The sequence below is a fragment of the Mauremys mutica genome, chromosome 8 (genome assembly GCF_020497125.1).
Source record: "Mauremys mutica isolate MM-2020 ecotype Southern chromosome 8, ASM2049712v1, whole genome shotgun sequence".
Lineage (NCBI taxonomy): Eukaryota > Metazoa > Chordata > Testudines > Geoemydidae > Mauremys > Mauremys mutica.
This window is the reverse complement of record NC_059079.1, coordinates 94,861,675-94,883,729: the sequence shown is the minus strand read 5'-3', so window position 1 is coordinate 94,883,729 and position 22,055 is coordinate 94,861,675. Positions and strand designations below refer to the sequence as shown.

The window sequence follows — 22,055 nt, the reverse complement described above, 5'->3', positions numbered from 1 at the left end:
GTCCCACAGATACACCAACAGCACATAATAATGCCACTTGTGTAACTTCTAAGAGGAGGAGGGACATAATTTCTGTCCTCTTACAATTTGACTCACCACCACTGCAGAGTAACATAAAATACAACATAGATATAATGAGAGACGGTTGTTTTCTCATTTGTGTCCGTTCCATTGTCCAGATGATTATGAATTGTGGATTATGATAGAAATTGTCTCAATTACCATTTTGAAAGCGTACAACGATATAAAAAGAAGCCACAAGCGCAAGTCTGATCTGCCATGAACGGCAAATGAACACATAATACAGAGCCTGCCTAGTTATTCAAAAACCTCAGTTTTAAATTTAGTAATTTTTCAATTATTTTATTTCTATCCACGCTGTAGGTAACATAAGTTTGCCAAGGACAGACAAGTTACTTGCACTGAATATTGGAAGTAAATTGATATTACTTTTAAAAAACATTACATTACCATACTAAATGTCTACAGAACGAAACTTAAGGATATGTGATATGAGTGGATAATTTTATGTCTCCATGCCAACTAGTGCCTTGATTATAACTAATGCATTATTAGAAAATGTATCAGATAACAGTTCTTTTTCTCTCCTGCTGATAATAGCTCACCTTAGCTGATCACTCTCCTTATAGTGTGTATGGTAACACCCATTGTTTCATGTTCTCTTTGTATATAATTATCTTCCTACTGTATTTTCCACTACATGCATCCGATGAAGTGGGGCTGTAGCCCACGAAAGCTTATGCTCAAATAAATGTGTTAGTCTCTAAGGTGCCACAAGTACTCCTGTTCTTTTTGCGAATACAGACTAACACGGCTGCTACTCTGAAACTTCAGCTACGTGAATAACGTACTTAGATCACTTACCGCGGTGTCTTCACTGCGGTAAGTTGATGGCTGACGCTCTCCTGTTGACTCCGCCTGTACCTCTCGCCCTGGTGGAGTACCGGAGACGGGAGAGCGCTCGGTGGTCGATTTATCGTGTCTAGACGCGATAAATTGACCCCCGCTGAATCAATCATTGCCCGTCGATCCAGCGGTAATGTAGACAAGCCCAGAGTCACTCGTTCTCTCATTTATAACTTGGTTATCTGATGCATTGTTTTTCCTAGTGCGTCATGGACATTCTCCTCAATACACAGTATTATTCATGTCGAGTTTTTAATGCCAGTTTTTGTGAGTTTTTAAGGGAAATATTACAATAATCTTTTACAATCAAGAAAGTATTTTTTTTCTCCCAACTCTTCAATATCTCAAGAATGGTTTAACAGATTTTATTCAATTTCTCCCAAAAAAATAAAAATGCATTTTTCATCTTTTCATCTGACATCAAGCATGGCACACTTCCAGTGTACAGATATTTGTGTTGTAAAAGTAATAGTAGACATTAATATTCATAAATAACTTCATAAAAAAAGCAGGAGATGGGGAGGAGAAAATAATGGAAATCAATTTTGCAAACTTAGCTATGGGTAATCCCAAAAAGATGTTTTAATTATTTTTTATTTAGAATAGTTTCAGAAATTACCACATTACAATTTTCAACCATTTTATCACAGTTTAATCCTAAAGAAAATTACACACAAAAACTACATTGAAAGAATGTTATTAAGGTTGCATGGTCAAGCACTCACAAGTTAGGAGATACCACAATTAAAGTTTCCATATACCACCTTAATTTTCCGCTCCCATCCTCTTCCCTGCACATTATGATACAGTCTTTACTTACATGATTACATACTATTTTTTTCATGGGACCCTTGCCTCATTTAGTGCCCAGGCTGAACTTTGCCCAGCCAGTCCCAAGTTCCCCACTCCTGCCCCAACTCCCTGTCCCCAATGTCCTTGTCCAGACAGTTTCAGTTCTCCCCTCCCGACTACTTGTCTGATTCCACCCCACTGCCCAGCTGTTTCCCTTTCCAGGTTCCTCATCTAATCTTAGAGCCATATCCCCTCTCTCCCTCAGCTCTTTTTCCCAATCTCCCCCTACCTTCCAGGCTCCTTGTCCCATTTTCTTTGTGAAGCCACTCCCAGTTCTCCCCGAGTTCCCTGTCTGATGTCTACCCTTCCTCAAACCCTATTCCCCACCCACTAGTTCTTAGTCTCAAGCCTGGTCTACACTAGGCGTTTAAATCGGTTTTAGGGGCGTAAAACCGATTTAACGCCACAACCGTCCACACTAGATTTTAATGGCTCTTTAAACCGGTTTCTGTACTCCTCCCTAACGAGAGGAGTAACGCTAGTATCGGTATTACCATATCGGATTAGGGTTAGTGTGGCCGCTGATCGACGGTATTGGCCTCCGGGCGGTATCCCACAGTGCACCAGTGACCGCTCTGGACAGCATTCTGAACTCGGATGCACTGGCCAGGTAGACAGGAAAAGCCCCGCGAAGTTTTGAAATTCATGTCCTGCTTCCCCAGCGTGGAGATCTCATCAGCACAGGTGACCATGCACAGCTCATCAGCACAGTTAACAATGCAGTCTCCTGAGAATCGTAAAAGAGCCCCAGCATGGACTGCACGGGAGTGCGCGAGGTGTTTAAAACATTCACGATTGCGGTATTGACCTGAGCAGGGTCCATGCTTGCTGTGCTATGGCGTCTGCACAGTTCACCAAGCAAAAAAGGCGCGAAACGGTTGTCTGCTGCTCAGGGAGGGAGGGGTGAGGCTGTACCCAGAACCACCCGCGACAATGATTTTTGCCCCATCAGGCACTGGGATCTCAACCCGGAAATGCCAAGGGGCGGGGGAGGCTGCGGGAACTATGGGATAGCTACGGGATAGCTACCCACAGTGCAACGCTCCAGAAATCGACGCTAGTCTTGGACCATGGACGCACACCACCGATTTAATGTGTTTAGTGTGGCCGCGCGCACTCGATTTTATAAAATCAGTTTTACAAAACCGGTTTATGCAAATTCGGAATAGTCCCGTAGTGTAGACGTACCCTCAGTCTCATTGCCCTAGCCCCTCCTCCTCCCAGCTCTCAGTCCCAGTTTCTCTCTTCCCTGCTCCCCAATCTCACCAGACTCCATGTCTCAATCTATTCCTTCCCCCTCCCCCTCCCCCAGTCTGGCTTTTATTTCTTCATTAACTGAATTAAAGAACGTCCTTCTCCATGATACCTGGGTGCCAGGAGGGAGTCAGTGAGATCTCAGGAGAGAGAGAGGCTCCCTGTTCTCAGTTCCAGTGTCTGGCTCTACCCAGATCCAAACCAGCTGGGAGCAGCCATAAGAGGGAAAGTCTGGATTTGCCCCTGTAACGTTGGTCTGGAGCATCCACATGCACAGTCCCATTATATGGAAGAGCTGGGGGGCTGGAGGGAGGCGCATGCAGAATCTGGTCAGCACTAAGAAAGGCTCATGTATGCTCAGAGAAGACAGTCGTCAGATTTAACTGCTAAAATGGACACAAGTCTCTATGACGTATGTGCAAAGTGTGACTTTTTCAAAGGCTTACAACTTGGCCAAATTTGGGCATATTTTCACAGTGATGACAAAAGGCACATCCCTGACACAAAGGCCACCCACTTCCCAAGTTTCAAGCCCCTATTCCAGACAGCATAACAGATGTTAAAAGAAAGGGACTTAAGAACTTTTTAATATGGGCAAAACAGCATATTTTCCCTAGCCTCATTCTCATAAATGACTAAAATATTTTGGCTTAAATTTTTTCACAAATATTCAGTCCAAGACAGGCACCTGTCATGGAAAATTTCAGCATAAACGGTGAAAGTTTGGCAAAGCAATAAGCAACTCAAAACAGGATCTTTTATAGTGGAAAGTGTCAAGCAACCTGCCTATAACAATGTGCAAATATTACCCATGAAAAAGAGGAATGTTGAGGTAATGTACGTTTTTACAGTACACTGTTTTTAAACATGTATTTTCTGTAAGACATAGTATAGGGTTTCTCAAATGTTTACACAGACATGTCTTCATATAGATATTGTCTGATGGACCAACTGGTCTCTTGTTCACAAACTGCACAACATCACTGTGACAACTACAGAGGTTTCCCAAGTATTAGAGTCTCTTTTCAGTTAACAGCCATTAAAACTGATTTGTTTCCAAAGACTTTTACTGTCTCTGCTGTTTAAGAGGATTAGAGTGACTGACTCCAATATGACTGTTTGTAAATGTTGCCCCAATCAGTAGGGGGTTTCTGTTCACAGTCATATTAAAGATCTGGAATGAAAAAATATTTTCTCTAGATGTTCTCCTGTCGTAGCATACCATACCTTTATTAGTGCCTAATCTCAAGAGGTACTCAGTTCCCAACCTTCTCATTAATTTAAATGGCATTGGTAGGTGTTCAGCATCTCTCAAGATTAAGCCTGCAGCTATAGCCTGAAACCTGATTTGATATATAGTGTTCCCATTTGGTCAGTAACATCAGAACTTTACATTATAGCAGAATTTGGTAAACAGGAATAGTTATCACTGACTTACTTCCCACAAGCTACAGTTGCTTACACTGGCACAGACTACGGAGCAAACAAACTAAGTGGATAAAGATGATGGCCTGAGGTTAATACTTAGTCTCAGGTCTAAATTAATTAACAAATTACCCATTTTATAAGTTTAAAAATTACTACTGTCTCAGCAGTTGACATTAATGAAACAATTTTGCCTTCCTGGAATTTTCAATACACAATATCATACATTATGCATACGCAAATGTTTTCTTTCACATACTGTACTTTTTACTTGTTTGATTGCTAAATCTGAACAAACATTTGTGACACTAGCAAAAACAAAATCAACAGCAATAAAACTGAAAGTGGAAGAAAAGGAAAAATCTCCAGGCTGAGCTTTACATCCCGTATGCTCATGGACACAGTTCTAAACACTTTTTAAATTAAAAATACAAAACCATAACCAATATATAACAAAATAAAAAGTCTACCTAAATCAGAGACAAGGAATATCCATCACTAGTACAACATGGGAACTATGGCCTAAATTTTCTGGACACTCTAGCGATTCCATTTCTGGGATTCCAACTTGAGACACCTTAAAGTGGCCTGATACTTATGGAATGCTGAGCACTTGCCCTCTTAAAAAAAAATTGAGCTTCTTTAAAATGTGTTCGCAGTTGGGTGCCCAGAAAGAGAGGCAACTGCCACCCCACCCTCCCTCCCCACTAGCCATTTTTGAAAATATTAATTGAATATTCAAGTTTTTGAAAGGAAAATGAGACCATTTTCCATAGCACTCACTCAGGGCACTGGAAATGTCAATTTTTTTCAAGTTTTTGAACTTGAAAAAAAAATATAAATAATGCTACAGCTGTCAAGAGGAAACCAACTGGTGAGACGAAACAAGGGCGCCCAAGAGAAACCTTAAGAACCATCCTTAGCAGGGAGGGCAGAATAGAACAGATTATCTCAGTGCCACAGAGCAGATGGACGCGGCAGTTAATGACAAAGAGGGATTCAAGAATGTAGTTACTGCCATGTGCCAACACTGGTGTGAGAAGAATGTAAATAATAATGTCATGCCTACAGGATAATTTATTAAACCCAGCAGAATTTATCATTTTTTTAAAGCAATGCCCCCCAATATTTGAAATCTGCTGGATCACTTAAGTCTTCAAAATTTAGTTGTCTTGTCTGAGATGTTTATTTCCCTTCCTTTTACATACAATTTTCCCATAATTTTCCATTTATTCTGATAACCTACCTTTCTAGTAAGTTGTAAAAACACATTTTCTATAATGTTTATAGCTGGTTGTGACAAGAAAATTGAAGTCCAAAATTCCAGGTGGTGTACAAAAATGCATCCACAAAAACTTTCCCGTGGCCTTTTTAACAAGCAAATAAGGTCAAATTTGCACTCAATATAAGAGTCTTGCTGAAAAGTTGGCCCTTGATGTTCAGTGCTTAAATTATCATAGTGGGACGGAATCATATTAGAAAGAGAAAAAAATTAACCTGTACGTGCAAGAAACTGCACCTTATTAAAGGATATATCAGCTATAAACTGACTATATTTTATCTTAGCTAAAAAGTGGAGATGATATTTAGATGTTTATTTTGATTAATTTTGCTGTGTTTTTAGAAATACAGTTTAAGTATTTTTCTCATCTGGAATGGTCTAAGCAGGGATCTTCTGAGGGAACAAAATGTTTGCTGTTCACTTTTAAGACAAATTACTAATTTATGTTTTTCAGAAGAAATGCTTAACAATAAGCATAGTGGTAGTCTGGGATAAACATCTTTACTGACAAAAATCCATACATCTTTACTAGTATAGCATAGCTAGTCAGCTAATTCACATTTGAAATCAATACCTGCCTCTTATTTTAGCTCAATTTGCCACCAACACTCATTCTGGCATGGACAAATCATGTAGGAAGGATTACAATAATCAGAGAACATTTTTGTTCAGTAGGAAAAATAAACACAATGAAAATGAAAACTATGAAACTTCAGTGAGGAGTCAAACAGCAAGATTTTCTATCTATTGCATCATATACTTTTAATATTTTCTCCTTCGGTTTTAAAGATCTGTTTGTATTCTAAAAAGCCTTTAGCTCTGTTCAGCCAATCAGTTTACTCAACTCCTTAAATATAATGAACCCTATACTATGATACTATGATACTATGATTTCCATGATACTTTTTGGGGAAAATTATCAATTAAATTCAGCAAAATTCAGCAGCATCACTGATTTGTTTTTACTCAATCACCTTTGTACATCCAGACTTTTTCTGCATTAAGATTTTGTTCACTCATTAGGATAGCAGTCAGGTATGTAGGAGTGTGCTTCAAAACGTGAAAGTGCATTTATACTCTGTTGGTGTCTGATGCACCATCGGATGGCAATGTGGCTTCCCAGGCTTGTTCTCTTTGAGTAACTCCCTAGTAAATGTGGTCAGTTTAAAATAATGGCATCCCCACCCCCCAACTGCCAGCCCAGCAAATCTATCCTGAAATCTGGAGGTCAAACTCCTAAATATACATCAGTTGCTCCTGTCTTTGATGGGGTTGCACACACGTAACTGAAGGTTTGATTTTGAGCATACAATCAGAATGCAGGGTAACAATTCTGTTGATGAATTGTGAGATAGCAGCACAGCTATGATAGAGATTTTGTTCTAACACAAGTCAAAAAATGTATTCTCAACACAAAGGTGAGCAGATAAGACTTTACGAAAGGACAGGAATCACCTCTCAAATAAGAAGGTGCCATTTACACAGTCACTTTTAAGAGTAAGCTTCACTTCCACAAGCATTCAAACAAGCAGTTTTCATCCTTGCACCTCAAGAAGGTTACAAACTGCCAAGAGAAACCTACAAATGATACTGCTTTGTATCTGGCTGCCATGCTTTCTTTGTACTGGAAATAAATGTATCATAGGCTTTGTGGTCTTATGCCAGATTGCTAGTTTTCTAAAGGCACATCTCTCATTGTTTTCTTGTATCCCCCCTGTAAGTCTGTACGTATCTGATGTCTCTTGTGTTAGACTGTAGTTTAGACAAAGATGGTCAGTCTTTGATAGGGTGACCAGATGTCCCGATTTTATTGGGACAATCCTAATATTTGGGGCTTTGTCTTATATAAATGCCTATTACCCCACAGCACCGTCCCGATTTTTCACACTTGCTCTCTGGCCACCATAGTCTTCGTGTTCTGTGTCTGTACAACAGGGTGATGATCCATGACTGGGGCAGGCACCACAATAATACAAGTAATACACAAATAAATAAATAAATAAATAATACAGAACATTACAAAAAACTACATTAGGTTTGCAAAAAAACAATAGGTTTGCAAAATCAAGAACTGAAAAGTTAAGAAATCCAAGAATTAATGTTGCTGGTGCTCTTATTTCAGGTGCCTGGACCTGGCATGGCCCACAGCAGCCTAGAACTACAATTGGAGGGAAGTCCTGCTCAGCCCCAGGCTGAATCATACTTAGTGTGGATGAAATCTTCAGGGAATTTCGCTGCTAAAATCTAAGAAGTCTACTGTGATTATTCAAAGGTCTATAACTTGGCCAAATTTTGGGTAGATCTTTTAGTCAAAGCACATCTATGACACAAAAGCTGCCACCATCTCTAACCTGTATTTCAAGTCTCTATAGCAAAGTGTGGAGGTGCTAGAGCTTTTCAAAGAAAAGGTTGTCAGAATTTCTTAATATGGGCAAAACAACGTTAAAAAATAAATTCAGCCTGAGGCAGCCACTTGGCATAGAAAATTGAAGTCCAAATTGTTAAAATTTGGCAAAAGTCATAAGCATCCAAAAAAATAATAATAATGGGGAAGTGTAATAGGTCGTGCTACTGTCCCCATGTATATTGTTAAAGGTGGTAATGTTAGCAACACCTACAGTTAAGGTTGCCCAACACTTCTTAATATAAACCCCTATTTTCAGCTGCTTATAACTGTGGGTCAAATCTTTTTTCCTAATGATGGCAAAAATCCCCACTGACTTCAACAGGGCCAGGACTTCTGTTTATAGATAACTAGATAAAATACACAAACACCCACTAAAATATGTGAGCTTTTACTGTGCAATCATCAAGGTGTGAAACTATAAAAACCATGGAAATGTAGAGCTGAAAGGTAGAGGTTATTTATATTTAGTCCAGTGCCCTGTGCTGAAGCAGGACCAAAGAAACCTAGACTATCCCTGACTGGTGTTTGTCAAGCTTGTCCTTAAAAACCACCAACGAGGGGGCTTCCACAACCTACCTTGGAAGCTATTCAAGAGCTTAACTACCCTTACAGCTAGAAAGTTTTCCCCAATATCTAACCTAAATCTCCCCTTGCTGCAGATTAAGCCCATTACTTTTTGTCCTACCTTCAGTGGACATGGAGACAATTGATCACCATCCTCTTTATAAAAACCCATAACATATTTGAAAACTGTTACCAGGGCCTGCCTCAGCCTCTTTTTCTCAAGACTAAACATATGCAGTTTTTTTAACCTTTCTTAAAAACTTTTCTAAAACTTTTACATCGTTGGTGATTGTTCTCCTCTTGACTCTCTCCAGTTTGGCTACATCTTATTTAAAGTGTGACTACCAAAACTGGACACAATACTCCAGTTGAGCCCTTGCCAGTGTCAAGGAGAGCAGGAAAATTACCTCCTGTGTCTTATATATGACATTTCTGTTAATACAACCCTGAGTTACAACCCTGGGTTAATACAACCCATGTTTACCGTGGAAAACATGCCTGCCGCTGTTTTCCACGGTACATCGGCAGAAGGTCCTTCTTCGGCAGCGTGACGGGAGCGGAACCGGAAGCTTCCGGGCGCCCCGTGGGGAAAATTACCTCCTGTGTCTTATATATGACATTTCTGTTAATACAACCCTGAGTGATATTAGCCTTTTTAGCAACTATATCACATTGTTTGATCATGTTCAATTTGTGATCAACTATAACTCCCAGATTCTTTACTGCAGTACTACTACCTAGCCACTTAGCCCCCATTTTGTAGGTGTGATTTTTTCCTTCTTAAGTGTTGTACTTTGTATTTCTCTTTACCAGGAGCGGCGCCAGACCTTCTGGCGCCCTAGGCAGAATTCGGGGGGCGGCATTTTGTGCGCTCCCCATGGGGAGCGAGGGAGCTTCCGGTTCCGCTCCCATCGGGCCACCGAAGAAGGACCCTCCGCTGAAATGCCGCAGGTGACAGTGGCAGTCATTGAGCTGCTCAATTGCCTGCCGCTGTTTTCCACGGTACATCGGCAGAAGGTCCTTCTTCGGCGGCGTGACGGGAGCGGAACCGGAAGCTTCCGGGCGCCCCGTGGGGAGTGCACAAAATGCCACCCCCCCAAATCCTGGCGCCCTAGGCAACTGCCTAGGGTAGGCCTAATGGAAGCGCCGGCCCTGCTCTTTCACCTTGTTGATTTCAGACCAATTCTCTAATTTATCAAGGTCATTTTGAATTTTAATCCTGTCTTCCAAAGTGCTTGCCACCCCCCTCAGCTTGGTGTCAGTTGAAAATATATATGCACATTTTTGTCCCATTACCCAGGTCTTTAATGAAAATATTGACTGGGAGCTTGTATCTACTGGTGTCCTATCCCTGTAGGACACCAGTAGATACAAGCTCCCAGTGTGACAATGAACCATACCTAATCTATGTACACTTTTTCAACCAGTTGTGCACCCTCTTATAGTAATTTCATCTAGATCATATTTCCCAGGTTTGCTTAGAAGAATGCCTTGGGGGACTCAATTGTAAATCTTACTCAAAATCAAGATATATCATGTCTACTGTTTCCCCTCATCCACTACACCAGTAACTCTGTCAAAGATGCAAATCCAGGGTTTCAAGAAACTTTCCCATAAAGACTGTCCCCTGTACTGCTTGGTTTTTCTGCTGTTTTATTTATTTGGAATCTTCCTCTTTTTTTTTTCCCTTTCGTTCTTCAATTTCAGTTCTCTGTTCTAACTTCTTCACTTATTTCTACCTTCTCTTTTCTTTACCAATAAAGTTCTGGGTAACTCTTCAGCCCTGTCATTGTAGTAAAGCCTTTGCAAAAAGCTAGTGGGGGAAGTCATGATTACGGCTACGTTTAGTCATGGGTATTTTTAGTAAAAGTCATGGACAGGTCACAGGCAATGAACAAAAATTCAGGGCCTGTACAACATGACTTGTACTATAAATACTCCTAACTAAAACTTGGGCTGGGGGGCCACGAGTGCTCTGAGGCGGGTGATTGGGGGGCTGCGGGGAGGTACTGGGGCGCTGCAGGTGCTCGGGGGGGAAGAGGGCCGGCAGTGGCGCACGGCCCAGGAGCACTGCTAATGCTGGGGGGGCAGGCAGTCGCATGGCCAGGGCTCCTGCTGGTGCGGGGGGTGGGAGGGGCAGAAGGGTTACCCAGCTCCGTGTGTCCCTGCAGCTCCTAGGGGGAGGGAAGGCCAGGTGGACTCCCAGCGCTGCCCCCGCCACAAGCTTCGGCTCTGCAGTTCGCATTGGCTGGGAACCCCAGCCAATGGGAGCTGTAGGGGAGGTGCCTGTGTGTGCAGGCAGTGTGCAGAGCCCCCTGGCCTCTTTGGGAGCTGCAGGGACATGCTAGCCACTTTCAGGGAGTCTGTTACCCTCTCCACTCCCGAGGTTAGCACTGCCCCACACCTCAACCCCCTGCTCCAGCCCTGAGCCCACTTCCACACTCAAACTGCATCAGCATCGGTGGCTGCAGAAGTCACAGAAAGTCACAGAATCCGTGACCTCTGTGACAGACACGCAGCCTTAGTCATGATCACAGAGGGAGAGACAATCCCTAAGGCAAATGGATCCAGTCATCATGGGGGGATTTGAATATGGGGACAGAGAGATTGATATGAACAGTTTTCAATAGGAAGTCAGTGCAGAAAAGAGAACTGGGAGATGGCGCCTGCATGAATCTATTGTAAAAATTTAGAGCTGTCTCTCTTAATTCCACTGAAACTTCTACCTGTGTTGTTTCAATAGCTCTCCCAATGGTTTTACACAGATGCTGAACAACAACAGGGAGATGACTGAGCCTAGATAGGACTTGAATGCATCAGAAACCCTTCATGTAGTTCTTTACATGCTTCTCACTACAAATCCATCAAACTCATTTAATTTAAAAAATACTATCATTATCTTCCTGCAAATAATTCCTTTAACTTCTCTATACATGATATCCCTACTGGCTAGTGGAATGTTTTGTCAGATTTCTTTTCTTCTGCCTAAGTCTTTAAGTCATACTGAACATTGCTTCCTGCTAATAAATGCAATTTAAAAATGAACTGGAAAGTTTTACTTTAAAAGTTAACAAAAACCAAAAACAGATTGTGTGCTCACATAGTGGTACATTTCTTGAATACAAAACACTTCTCAACTCTGTATTGCTTTTCAATTTTTCATTTGGCCTCAAATGCAAGCATTTTTGTTTTTCTTGCTATGTAATTCTGTTTTTCTGACTTAACAATAGTAGTTTTCAAAGCACTAATTTAAAATAAAACTAATGTTTAACTCCTACTTACAGATTTATACTTTAAATAAAGAAAAACTGATGAATTTTGCTGAATCTCACAAAGTTACCTACAGCACCTGGAACGTCAAGGGTGTGCATCTGCACATTTTCATGAGAAACTAACTTTTAGTCACTGAATGCCATTTTTATGTTTAATGACAGTTACTGTTAATCAAGTTAAATGGGATAGATTTACGGGACAGTGCAACACTAGCTGTAACCTGAGTTCTGATTTGTTACAGCTTCATTAACCTATTTTGCACTTATTTGACTCCCTTCGGATAACAGAAATGAAGCACCACAACTGACAGATTACAGTCCGTGTTATAAGAAGAAAAGTACATTAATCAAGCTAAAGATTGGACTGAAAAAGATGTGCCATCTATAACCGCAATAATTCTGAAGCAGCAAAGCATGACAGACAACAATAAACCTTCAATGTTCAACAGCTATGGAGTGCTGGAGATTGCTACTGCCTTGTCCTCACTACATCATTTTGGGCCTATTAAAACTGCTTGACTCCAGGTAAAAAAAATCTGATGGGCTGGAGAATATTTCTTAAGATTAAAATAATAAGAAATGTAAAATACATGTCTCATTACACTTCTCATCTACAGCTAAGGCAGCCAACTATTTCTAGCACAAAAATATAGCTTTATCCAAAACAAAGGTTTATTACTAAAATGATCAATACAAAAATACTGTAATATTTAGGTCTTGTTTACACATAAAAGTTAATCTGGAATAAAGTGGAGTGTGAATTTAAATATGTTCTGAAACTACTAATTAGGATTTTTTCCTTGTATGAATTACTTAATATAAGAACATAAGAATGGCCCCAAAGGTCCATATAGCGCAGTATCTTGTCTTCCGACAGTGGCCAATGCCAGGTGCTTCAGAGAGAATGAACAGAATAGATATTCATCAAGTGATTCATCCCCTATCGCCCATTCCAAGCTTCTGGCAAACAGATGCTAGGAACACCATGTATGCTCATCCTGGCTAATAGCCATTGATGGAATTACCCTCCATGAATTTATCTAGTTCTTTTTTTAACCCTGTTGTAGTCTTGGCCTTCACACCATCCTTTAGCAAGGAGTTCCACGGGTGTGTTGTGTGAAGAAATACTTCCTTTTGTTAATTTTAAACCTGCTGTTTATTAATTTAATTTGGTGACTCCTAGTTCTTGTGTTATGAGAAGGAGTAAATAACACTTTCTTATTTACTTTCTCCATATGCATCATAATTCTATACGTTATTTACTTTCTCCACAAGGTCATGATTTTATAAGATGTTGAAGTTTTAAATAGCTCTCATTTTTCAGCATTCCTGAGGCATTATTTTGCATTATGGAGAAAGGTTTATCAAATCAGACTTTAAAATGAAAAACTGTGTTTCAGTAACAAGTGTGGAAGAAAGTCTGAAAACCAGAAACATAATACTACAATGTAAATTGAAAGTTGTACTCCCAAAACTTTTTTAGAGTAGCCTTTACAGACTCATAAGACTTTAAGGTCAGAAGAGACCATCATGATCATCTAGTCTGATCTCCTGCACATTGCAGACCACAGAACCTCAACCATCCACTCCTGTAGTAGACCTACAACCTCTGGCTGAGTTACTGAGGACCTCAAATCATGAGTTAAAGACTTCAAGTTACAGAGAATCCACCATTTACACTAGTTTAAACCTGCAAGTGAGCAGTGCCCATGCTGCAGAGGAAGGTGAAAACCCCCCAGTGTCTCTGTCAATCTGATCGGGGAGAAAATGCTTCCGAATGCCAAATATGGGGATCAGTTAAACCCTGAGCATAAGGGCAAGACCCCTGGGAAAGAATTCTCTGTAGTAACTCAGAGCCCTCTCCATCTAGCATCCCTTCATTGGAGATATTTGCTACTAGCAGTTGCAGATCAGCTATATGCCATTGTAGGCAATCTCATCATAACATCCTCTCCATAAACTTATCAAGCTCGGTCTTGAAGCCAGTTAGGTTTTTTGGAAGGTTGTTCCACAACTTCACTCTTCTAGTGGTTAGAAATCTTTGTCTAATCTGAAGCCTAACCTTGTTGATGGCTAGTTTATATTCATTCCTTCTTGTCAACACTGGCGCTTTAAGTTAAATAACTCCTCCTCCTCCCTGTTATTTATCCCTCTGATGTATTTATAGAGAGCAATCATATCTCCCTTCAGCCTTTGTTTGGTTAGGCTAAACAAGCAAGCTCTGAGTCTCCTCTCATAAGGCAGGTTTTCCATTCTCTGATCATCCTAATAGCCCTTCTCTGCACTGATTCCAGTTTGAATTAATCTTTCTTAAACATGGTAAACCAGAACTGCACACAGTATTCCAGATGAGGTCTCACCAGTGCCTCGTGTAATAGTACTAACACTTCCCTGTCTCTATTGGAAATACCTCTCGCCTGATGCATCCTAGGACTGCATTAGCTTTTTTCGCAACTGCATGGTGGCTAATAGTCATACTGTGATCAACCAATACACCAGGGTCTTTCTCCTCCTCTGTTGCTTCCAATTGATAAGCCACCAGCTTATAGCAAAAATTTTTGTTAGTCCCTAAGAGCATGACCTTGCATTTTGCAGTGTTAAATTCCATTTAATTTCTATTACCGTAAACTCTACCTGTTACTGGGCCATTAAACCCTTAACAAGGCAACACTCGTCTATTGTATACCAGGACTAGGTAAATCATACTCAAATTTAAAGCTTGCTTGTTAAAATTGCTCGCTTTTGTAAAAATACCATACATACTAAGTCCATGCACTCTGTAAGAGTCGGGAAATAAAAATCCAAGAGTAGATAGTATATGATATGCTACAGTTAAATCCACAGTTAGTTTAGTGCCAAAGTATTAAGCCTTGAAAATAGAACCTTATCAAAGAACACTGGGAAACTCAGTATTATGATAGGGCTTGTGGAGCCTGCTTATAAGCAGTTAAACTAGAGTACAAGCTGGAACCAAGGCCCCTGGATACCAGTGGTGTTTCTATATTAATCTTGTAGAGTTAATATCAGATCAGGATGATTAACTATTAATCTACTATCATGTTCTGCTATCTAACCAAAAATCCTATTTAGGACTAAAAAGTGTATGATACACCAATAGTTCTCTTGCTTTTGTATAGTTTAGTCTAAAGTTTTTAATGCTACTAGTCCTGCCAGTCATTTTTGCCATCCAAAAGCGTTAAAGCAAAAGGCCAAAAATCTGAATTTGGATGAGTGAGCTTCTCACATTCTTTTTGGGTATGCCTATATAACAGCTGGTAAGGTACTTCCCAGGGTGGATAGGCAGATCCGCTAGCTCTGCCTGTGCTAGCATGCTAAAAATGGCAGTGTGGCTGTCCTACCACCGGTGATTGCTCAGGCTAGCCACCTGAGCACTGTCCTGCCTGACCCATTAGGTACATATTCAGGCAGCTAGCTCAAGCCACTGCTCATGCTGCCACTCCCACATTGCTATTTTTAGCAAGCTAGCTCGAGCACAGGTCTGGCTACACCTGCTTGGAAGCATCCTCTCAAACCGTTGTTTAGACATACACTTTGTCAAAGGTGTTTCACTAGGAACTCCATTTATTTGGTTTGTTAGCACACAAAACATTTCTGTGTGCACACATGCCTGCGCTGAATTATTATTCATTATTTTATTTGCATCTATAAAGTTTTAAAATAGAACTTTCCATGCTGGTAGGAAATGTTTTTCTATTTTCCAAGGCTACAGAATCTGAGTTAGAAATCTCTTCCTGCAACCTATCTTTCCAATACATTAATTTTCTCATTCCTATATTTCAACTAATTGCAATGCAAATGTTTAATATATTTTGTATTTTGGCAAAGAAGAGGCCAAAAAGAACACTAACCAGTTAACATACAATAAAAACAGGAGTTTTGTCAATTTCGTATAGTATGGTTTTTAATAATCGAAAGCCAAATCTAGGATTTGAACCTAAGCAGGTAATTTAAAAACAAAATGCAACTTGTTAGCACAGTTGCTTTCTGTATTTTTGGCCCTATTTTTTATTTGGGTCTGAGCTGGCCCATGCAGAATTCCAGTGATTTCACTAGAACTTCATATGGGTTTAAGAATCTGCCTGTAAACATCCAATTGCAGAATCAGGTGAGATGTCAGTAAACACTTAATGAACCAAATTCACTAAAGGTTAGAATCATAGAATATTAGGGTTGGAAGGGACCTCAGGAGGTTATCTAGTCCAACCCCCTGCTCAAAGCAGGATCAATCCCCAGATTTTTACCCCAGTTCCCCCCAAATGGCCCCCTCAAGGATTGAACTCACAACCCTGGGTTTAGCAGGCCAATGCTCAAATCACTGAGCTATCCCATGGTCAAGAATTTCAACTCTTGAAGGAGATATATTTATCGTCTCGTGGGATTTATTCTGGATTGCCATCTCCCTCATATTTTTTGGCCATTTATCACACAAAGTCATGTATTGTCTGAAAACTGAGCTAAGCATTCTCATAATAAGGCATGCAGTTAGAATAGGGTTCTGGCATGACTCAGATATTTTGTGAAGCAGGAAGATAAAAGGCTATATGACTGCAAGTACTTGAGGAGTGTGGATATTCCTAAGTAAGCTTGCTTCGTCAAATGAGTTATTGGTTTTTGTTAAAAACAAAATAGTGATATGAGGGCAATGTAACAAAGTGTACTGTCAAGGTTCCTTTCCCCACTCTGAACTCTAGGGTACAGATGTGGGGACCTGCATGAAAGCCCCCTAAGCTTATTCCTACCAGCTTAGGTTAAAACCTGGTACTCTGCCACCACCACGTGATTTAACAAGAAACAGGGAAAGGACCACTTGGAGTTCCTCTTCCCCCCAAAATATCCCCCCAAGCCCTTATACCCCCTTTCCTGGGGAGGGTTGAGAATAATATCCTAACCAATTGTGATCAAAAGTGATCAAAGACCCAAACCCCTGGATTCTTGGACAATGGAAATAATCAATCAGGTTGTTAAAAGAAGGGTTTTATTAAAAATAAAAGGTAAAAATCATCTCTGTAAAATCAGGATGGAAAATAACTTTACAGGGTAATCAGATTCAAAGAGCCCAGAGGAACCCCCTCTAGCCTTAGGTTCAAAGTTATAACAAAACAGGGATACCTCCCTCTAGCAAAGGAACATTCACAAGTTGAGAAAAACAAAGATAAACTAATATGCCTTGCCTGGCTGTTACTTACAGGTTTGAAATATGAGAGAATTGTTCAGAAAGATTTGGAGAGCACGGATTGATGTCTGGTCCCGCTTAGTCCCAAGAGCAAACACCACCAAAACAAAGAGCACAAACAAAAGCCTCCCCCCCAAGATTTGAAAGTCTCTTGTCCCCTTATTGGTCCTTTGGGTCAGGTGTCAGCCAGATTACCTGAGCTTCTTAACCCTTTACAGGTAAAAGGATTTTGGTGCCTCTGGCCAGGAGGGATTTTATAGTATTGTATACAGGAGGGTTGTTACCCTTCCCTTTACAGTTATTACAAGTACTGATCCCTGTCACTATATTGGATACTTAACAGTTCAAAAGTTCACTTAACCAGACTCCTGGTTTGCCACATGTCATTTTATAATGAAGGGTAACTCTTCACTTAATATTTTGTTAATTTTCTTTGTTTGTTAGATCAATACAGAGCCATTATTTAGGGTTTCGAACAGCTACCTTTTGCCACTCAAGTTTCATGCTTTGTTTTTTGTTTAAAAACAATTGCAAATTATTTACAAATTTACACCCAACAAAATATATTTTACATATATCTAACAATTTTGGTTATACACATATATTTGGGATATCTGCACCAATAAGCAGTGTGGTATGTTGTCTGGATGTACAACTGTCATCATCCATGTCCAAGAAAGATTAATTCAAACTGAAGCAGGACCAGAGAAGGATTACTAGGATGATCAGGGAAAGGAGAACCTATCTTATGACATAAGACTAATACAGCTTTGCTTAGTTGGCCAAGCCAAAACAAAGGCTAAGGGGAAATCTGACTGCTCTCTATAAATGCAGAAGAAGGTAAACAACAAGGAGAGAGAAGAACTATTTAAAAAAAAGCATAATGTTGGCACAAGAACAAATGGATATTAACTGGACACGAATACATTTATGCTGGAAATTACAATAAAGTTACTAACTATCAGAGGAGTCTGATTCTGGAACAGCCTTACAAGTAATGGGTGCAAACAACTTAACCAGTTTTAAGATGGAATTTTTGAATGGCATTATATGACAGGGTTGCCTGCAATAGCAGAGGAGCAGACTATGACCCAGGAAGTCCCTTCCAGTCCTACATTCCTATGTATGCTTGCAGGGGCGGCTCCAGCCCCAGCACGCCAAGCGCGTGCTTGGGGCGGCAAGCTGCAAGGGGCGCTCTGCCGGTCACCGCGAGGGTGGCAGGCAGGCTGCCTTCGGTGGCTTGCCTGCGGAGGGTCCGCTGGTCCCGCGGCTTCGGCGGACCTCCCGCAGGCATGCCTGCGGAGGGTCCGCTGGTCCTGCGGCTTCGGAGGCCTGCGGGAGGTCCGCCGAAGCCGCGGGACCAGCGGACCCTCCGCAGGCAAGCCGCCGAAGGCAACCTGCCTGCCGTGCTTGTCTAGAGCTGCCCCTGTATGCCTGGCAGTAAAAGGCATTAATAACAACAATTCAATAGAAATACATCAAGCATAAATAGAGAGCTATGCTAATTTATTAGTAGAAAAAGTTTGCTGTGCTTATGCTTGATACCGAATGCTGGGGAAAAAAAGTTTTAAAGCAGCTAACCACTACATCTGTAGCTGATATGGTTTTGGATTTCTCAGTAGCCATCTACGACTTAACACAAAGCAACCCACACTAGTACATGTGTACCTGTTAATGGTATATTTTCTAGAAAATTTGGGACAAGGTTTTTATGGACCAAAATTTGTATTAATTTTCCACAGCCTGCACAGAAGTCTGTCTCTCTCCACCCTTCCCTTCCTTCAATTTAGGAAGCACAAATCTACTTCATTTCAGTTGTCTGTCCTTGATCTTTTCTTCATTTGAGTTTTCAAATGGCACATCATCTTCCTAAGTGATATGGCATACGTAGGATGTTTTCCCCATCTCACTCATAGCTAGGTTCCCACTGTCTGAGGTTCAGTGAAGGAAAGAGGGCAAGGGATATCTGTGTATGTTGGTGGGGGAAAGGAATGTCCTAATTTTTGTGCATGTGTTGTGTCTGTGAATAAAAACAGGACATTGGTGCATAACAGTGGACTGTTAAAAGACAGAGTATGGTAAGAGATATAGCTGTTGTAGGAGAGGAAGGAAAGATTAGAAGCAGCACACAAAGAAAATCTTAATTTTTGCCAATAAGAATGTGAGGGTATACCATAAAATAATGAAAAACTATTTTGAACATGTTAAGGCACTGTTCAGATGCCTACTTATGACATAAAACCAAATGACCATTGTCTGGGGTTCAGAGACAAACAATCCATTCAAGTATTTTAAGTTACCTTCTAGATTCATGCCAGCTTGAAGACATTTCCGGTAGCGACAGGCTGGACAGTTTTTTCTTCGAATTTTGTCAATGATACAATCATTTCTTCCAGCACATAGATAATTGTGCTGTCCTGTATTTACACAAAAAGAAAATATGTACAGTTAAAATAGTGAGTACATTTGTCCAGTTAATTTTGGTTTTAGAATTAAGAAATTGGGAAGTATATAATGTACTGAATCACCACACCTCATTTTTAGCAGACTTATTATAGTAATATTGGTACCCACAATTCCCCATCATCACACACATTTCCTAGGCAAGACATATGAGGAACTCAATACAAAAAAATGTTTAAAAATTCTGTTTCTTTATGACCATTTTAGGTGGGTTTTAAACTATTTTTCTCTTAAATTTATCACAAGTCATCCCCTACTGAATCTCTTCAAATTCTTTATAATGCTTTTTATAAAGTCAAAAAAATCTGTAAATATTAGAATTCTCAGATGACAGTATGGAAAGTTAGAGGCAAGAGGAAATTATCAAACAGTCTAAATGCACCATATAGCCTCCTTGACAGAAATTTGATAATTAAAATAAAAAATAAACATTCATAAAGCAGTCCACTTTAAAATATCTAACTTTATTGCTTATAGGAAAATAAGATTTCTGAAACAGCAATATGTAGCTCTGCATTTCTGAGATTAAGAGAAAGTCAGATAGCACCCAGTCCAACTGCCAGAAAGGCCAGTTTGAGTGTGTTCATTTTTAAATTCTTCAGAAGATATTGGTTTTACTACTTTTAAAACATGGAGGAAGGGCTCCTTGGGTTGAGCTTGCGAAGCTGATAGACTAAATCCCTTGCTATTTTTATGGATCTATGGATCCAAAGCTGACCTTGGAAGCCTAGAAAATTTAACTACATAATTTAAAGAGTTGCTTCTCTCCATGATGCATTTCTCAGCAGAGTTAAAACCGGAGGAATACTAGACTATATATTAATGAGTTTTAACGGTGACTAATTTTCTAAAGATCTTTTCCTGTTCAGAAATAATTGTCATCAAAGGACAGCTTCTTCTCCGGTCTGAAAACTAAAATAGACTCCAGAAGCAGGTCTCTCTTCAGCTGGTCTAATGTTGTTGACCCATAGGCTGATTAAATGGTAATTCTAAAATCTAACAGTCAATGAATAAGAACTGAAATCCAACTTTCGCTCTAATGAATTATTACAGTCCTGATCACTGTCCTGGCAATTTTCACATAGCATTCAACTACTGCAGAATATAAATGGGAAACAGAAGAAAGCTTTTTACCTTTGCATTAGAGATTCAGCAAGTTTTCTAAAAGTACCTGTGAATTTAGTATTTTTTGCTACAATGTATCATCACCATTATCACCCCACCCTTGAAGCAGGCAGATGCTATTCCAGTCTGTTTTTTTAAAAATAGGCACAAATTGTTTAGTGAAGTAACTGAAAGCTCTACTGTAGTATGATTACACTAAGGAGGCAATTTCATTATAAAAACTCTTTTACAACTCTCTCTGAGAATGAATCAAGCGTACAGGAAATAGATTGAATTCACACTTATTTAACTGGCTAGCATTTAAAGTCTGCTGATTTTATGCCCAGTTTCTGGGACAACAGATACTTCACCTATGGGAGGGCAGTCTGAGAATTTTCTAAGGTGAAAACAAACATTCAACTTTCCCTGATATTTGAGCTGTGAAAACTGCCTGCTTAGTAGCAAAAAAGTTTGATTAAAGAGCGTGTCAGTTCAATGTGTGTAATTGGCTTTGAAGGTGGGGTACAAAGATTATTAGAGTGGCTTCACTCAGGCTTACTTCCTTAGGTAGCTCACTGATTTCTTGGGAGCTTTTTTCATTCAGTTTTGTACAAGCTCCAAAAATCTTCTATTTGGAGAAGAGGAAGCAACAGGGACCTTCAGTTACTAAGTTCCATCCAGAATGAAAATAGTAAATGGACATCATAACCAGGACACTTGTTCTCATTAGTAAATATGTATGTAAGTATGTATATATAGATACACAAATGAAATATACAACTGGACACTGCAGATCCGCTAAGTAGAAGAAATACCAATCACTGCAATAAGATGAAAAAAAGAGTATTTTTCTTGCTTTCTCACAGAGATGCTGAAATTCAGAATATGAATATTGCAGAACAATTACAGATGATGTCCCAAGTAGGTAGTCTTTAGGAGCTCCTCCTCTTTTCTTGACATATGGTACCACTTGTGCTGATGCACTCTCTTTTGCAGTCTACCATTAGTGATTAGCCATCATTCCTTTTTTAGATGGAATGTTCCATTGCTTCTATGGTGTTGCAGACCTGTGTCCCTGCATTAACATTTTGGGGTGAACAGAATTAAGGTGATTGCACACTGACCAGCTTCATGAAAGCCTGGAAGCAATGCAAAGGTACAGAGTTGGTATTTAAAAACCAACCTTTTCAGTCACCTTTGTAACTAAACAATGGCAATTCAAGCAATACCGTGTTAAAGGTAGCTAATAATTAGAGATCAAATTGGAAAATTTTTAAAGAGCGCTTACTGCAGATATGAATGCTTCAAATG

At 40.0% G+C, this 22,055-nt stretch overlaps 1 protein-coding gene across 1 annotated transcript in view; it reads right to left on the bottom strand.

The window, feature by feature from the left end:
* NR3C1 (nuclear receptor subfamily 3 group C member 1) overlaps window positions 1–22,055 on the bottom strand; it is a 150,031-nt gene that overhangs the window by 26,257 nt on the left and 101,719 nt on the right. The window contains exon 4 of the mRNA XM_045027234.1: window positions 19,478–19,594. Within this exon, the coding sequence (XP_044883169.1) occupies window positions 19,478–19,594 (117 nt within the window). The remainder of the gene's footprint in view (window positions 1–19,477; window positions 19,595–22,055) is intronic.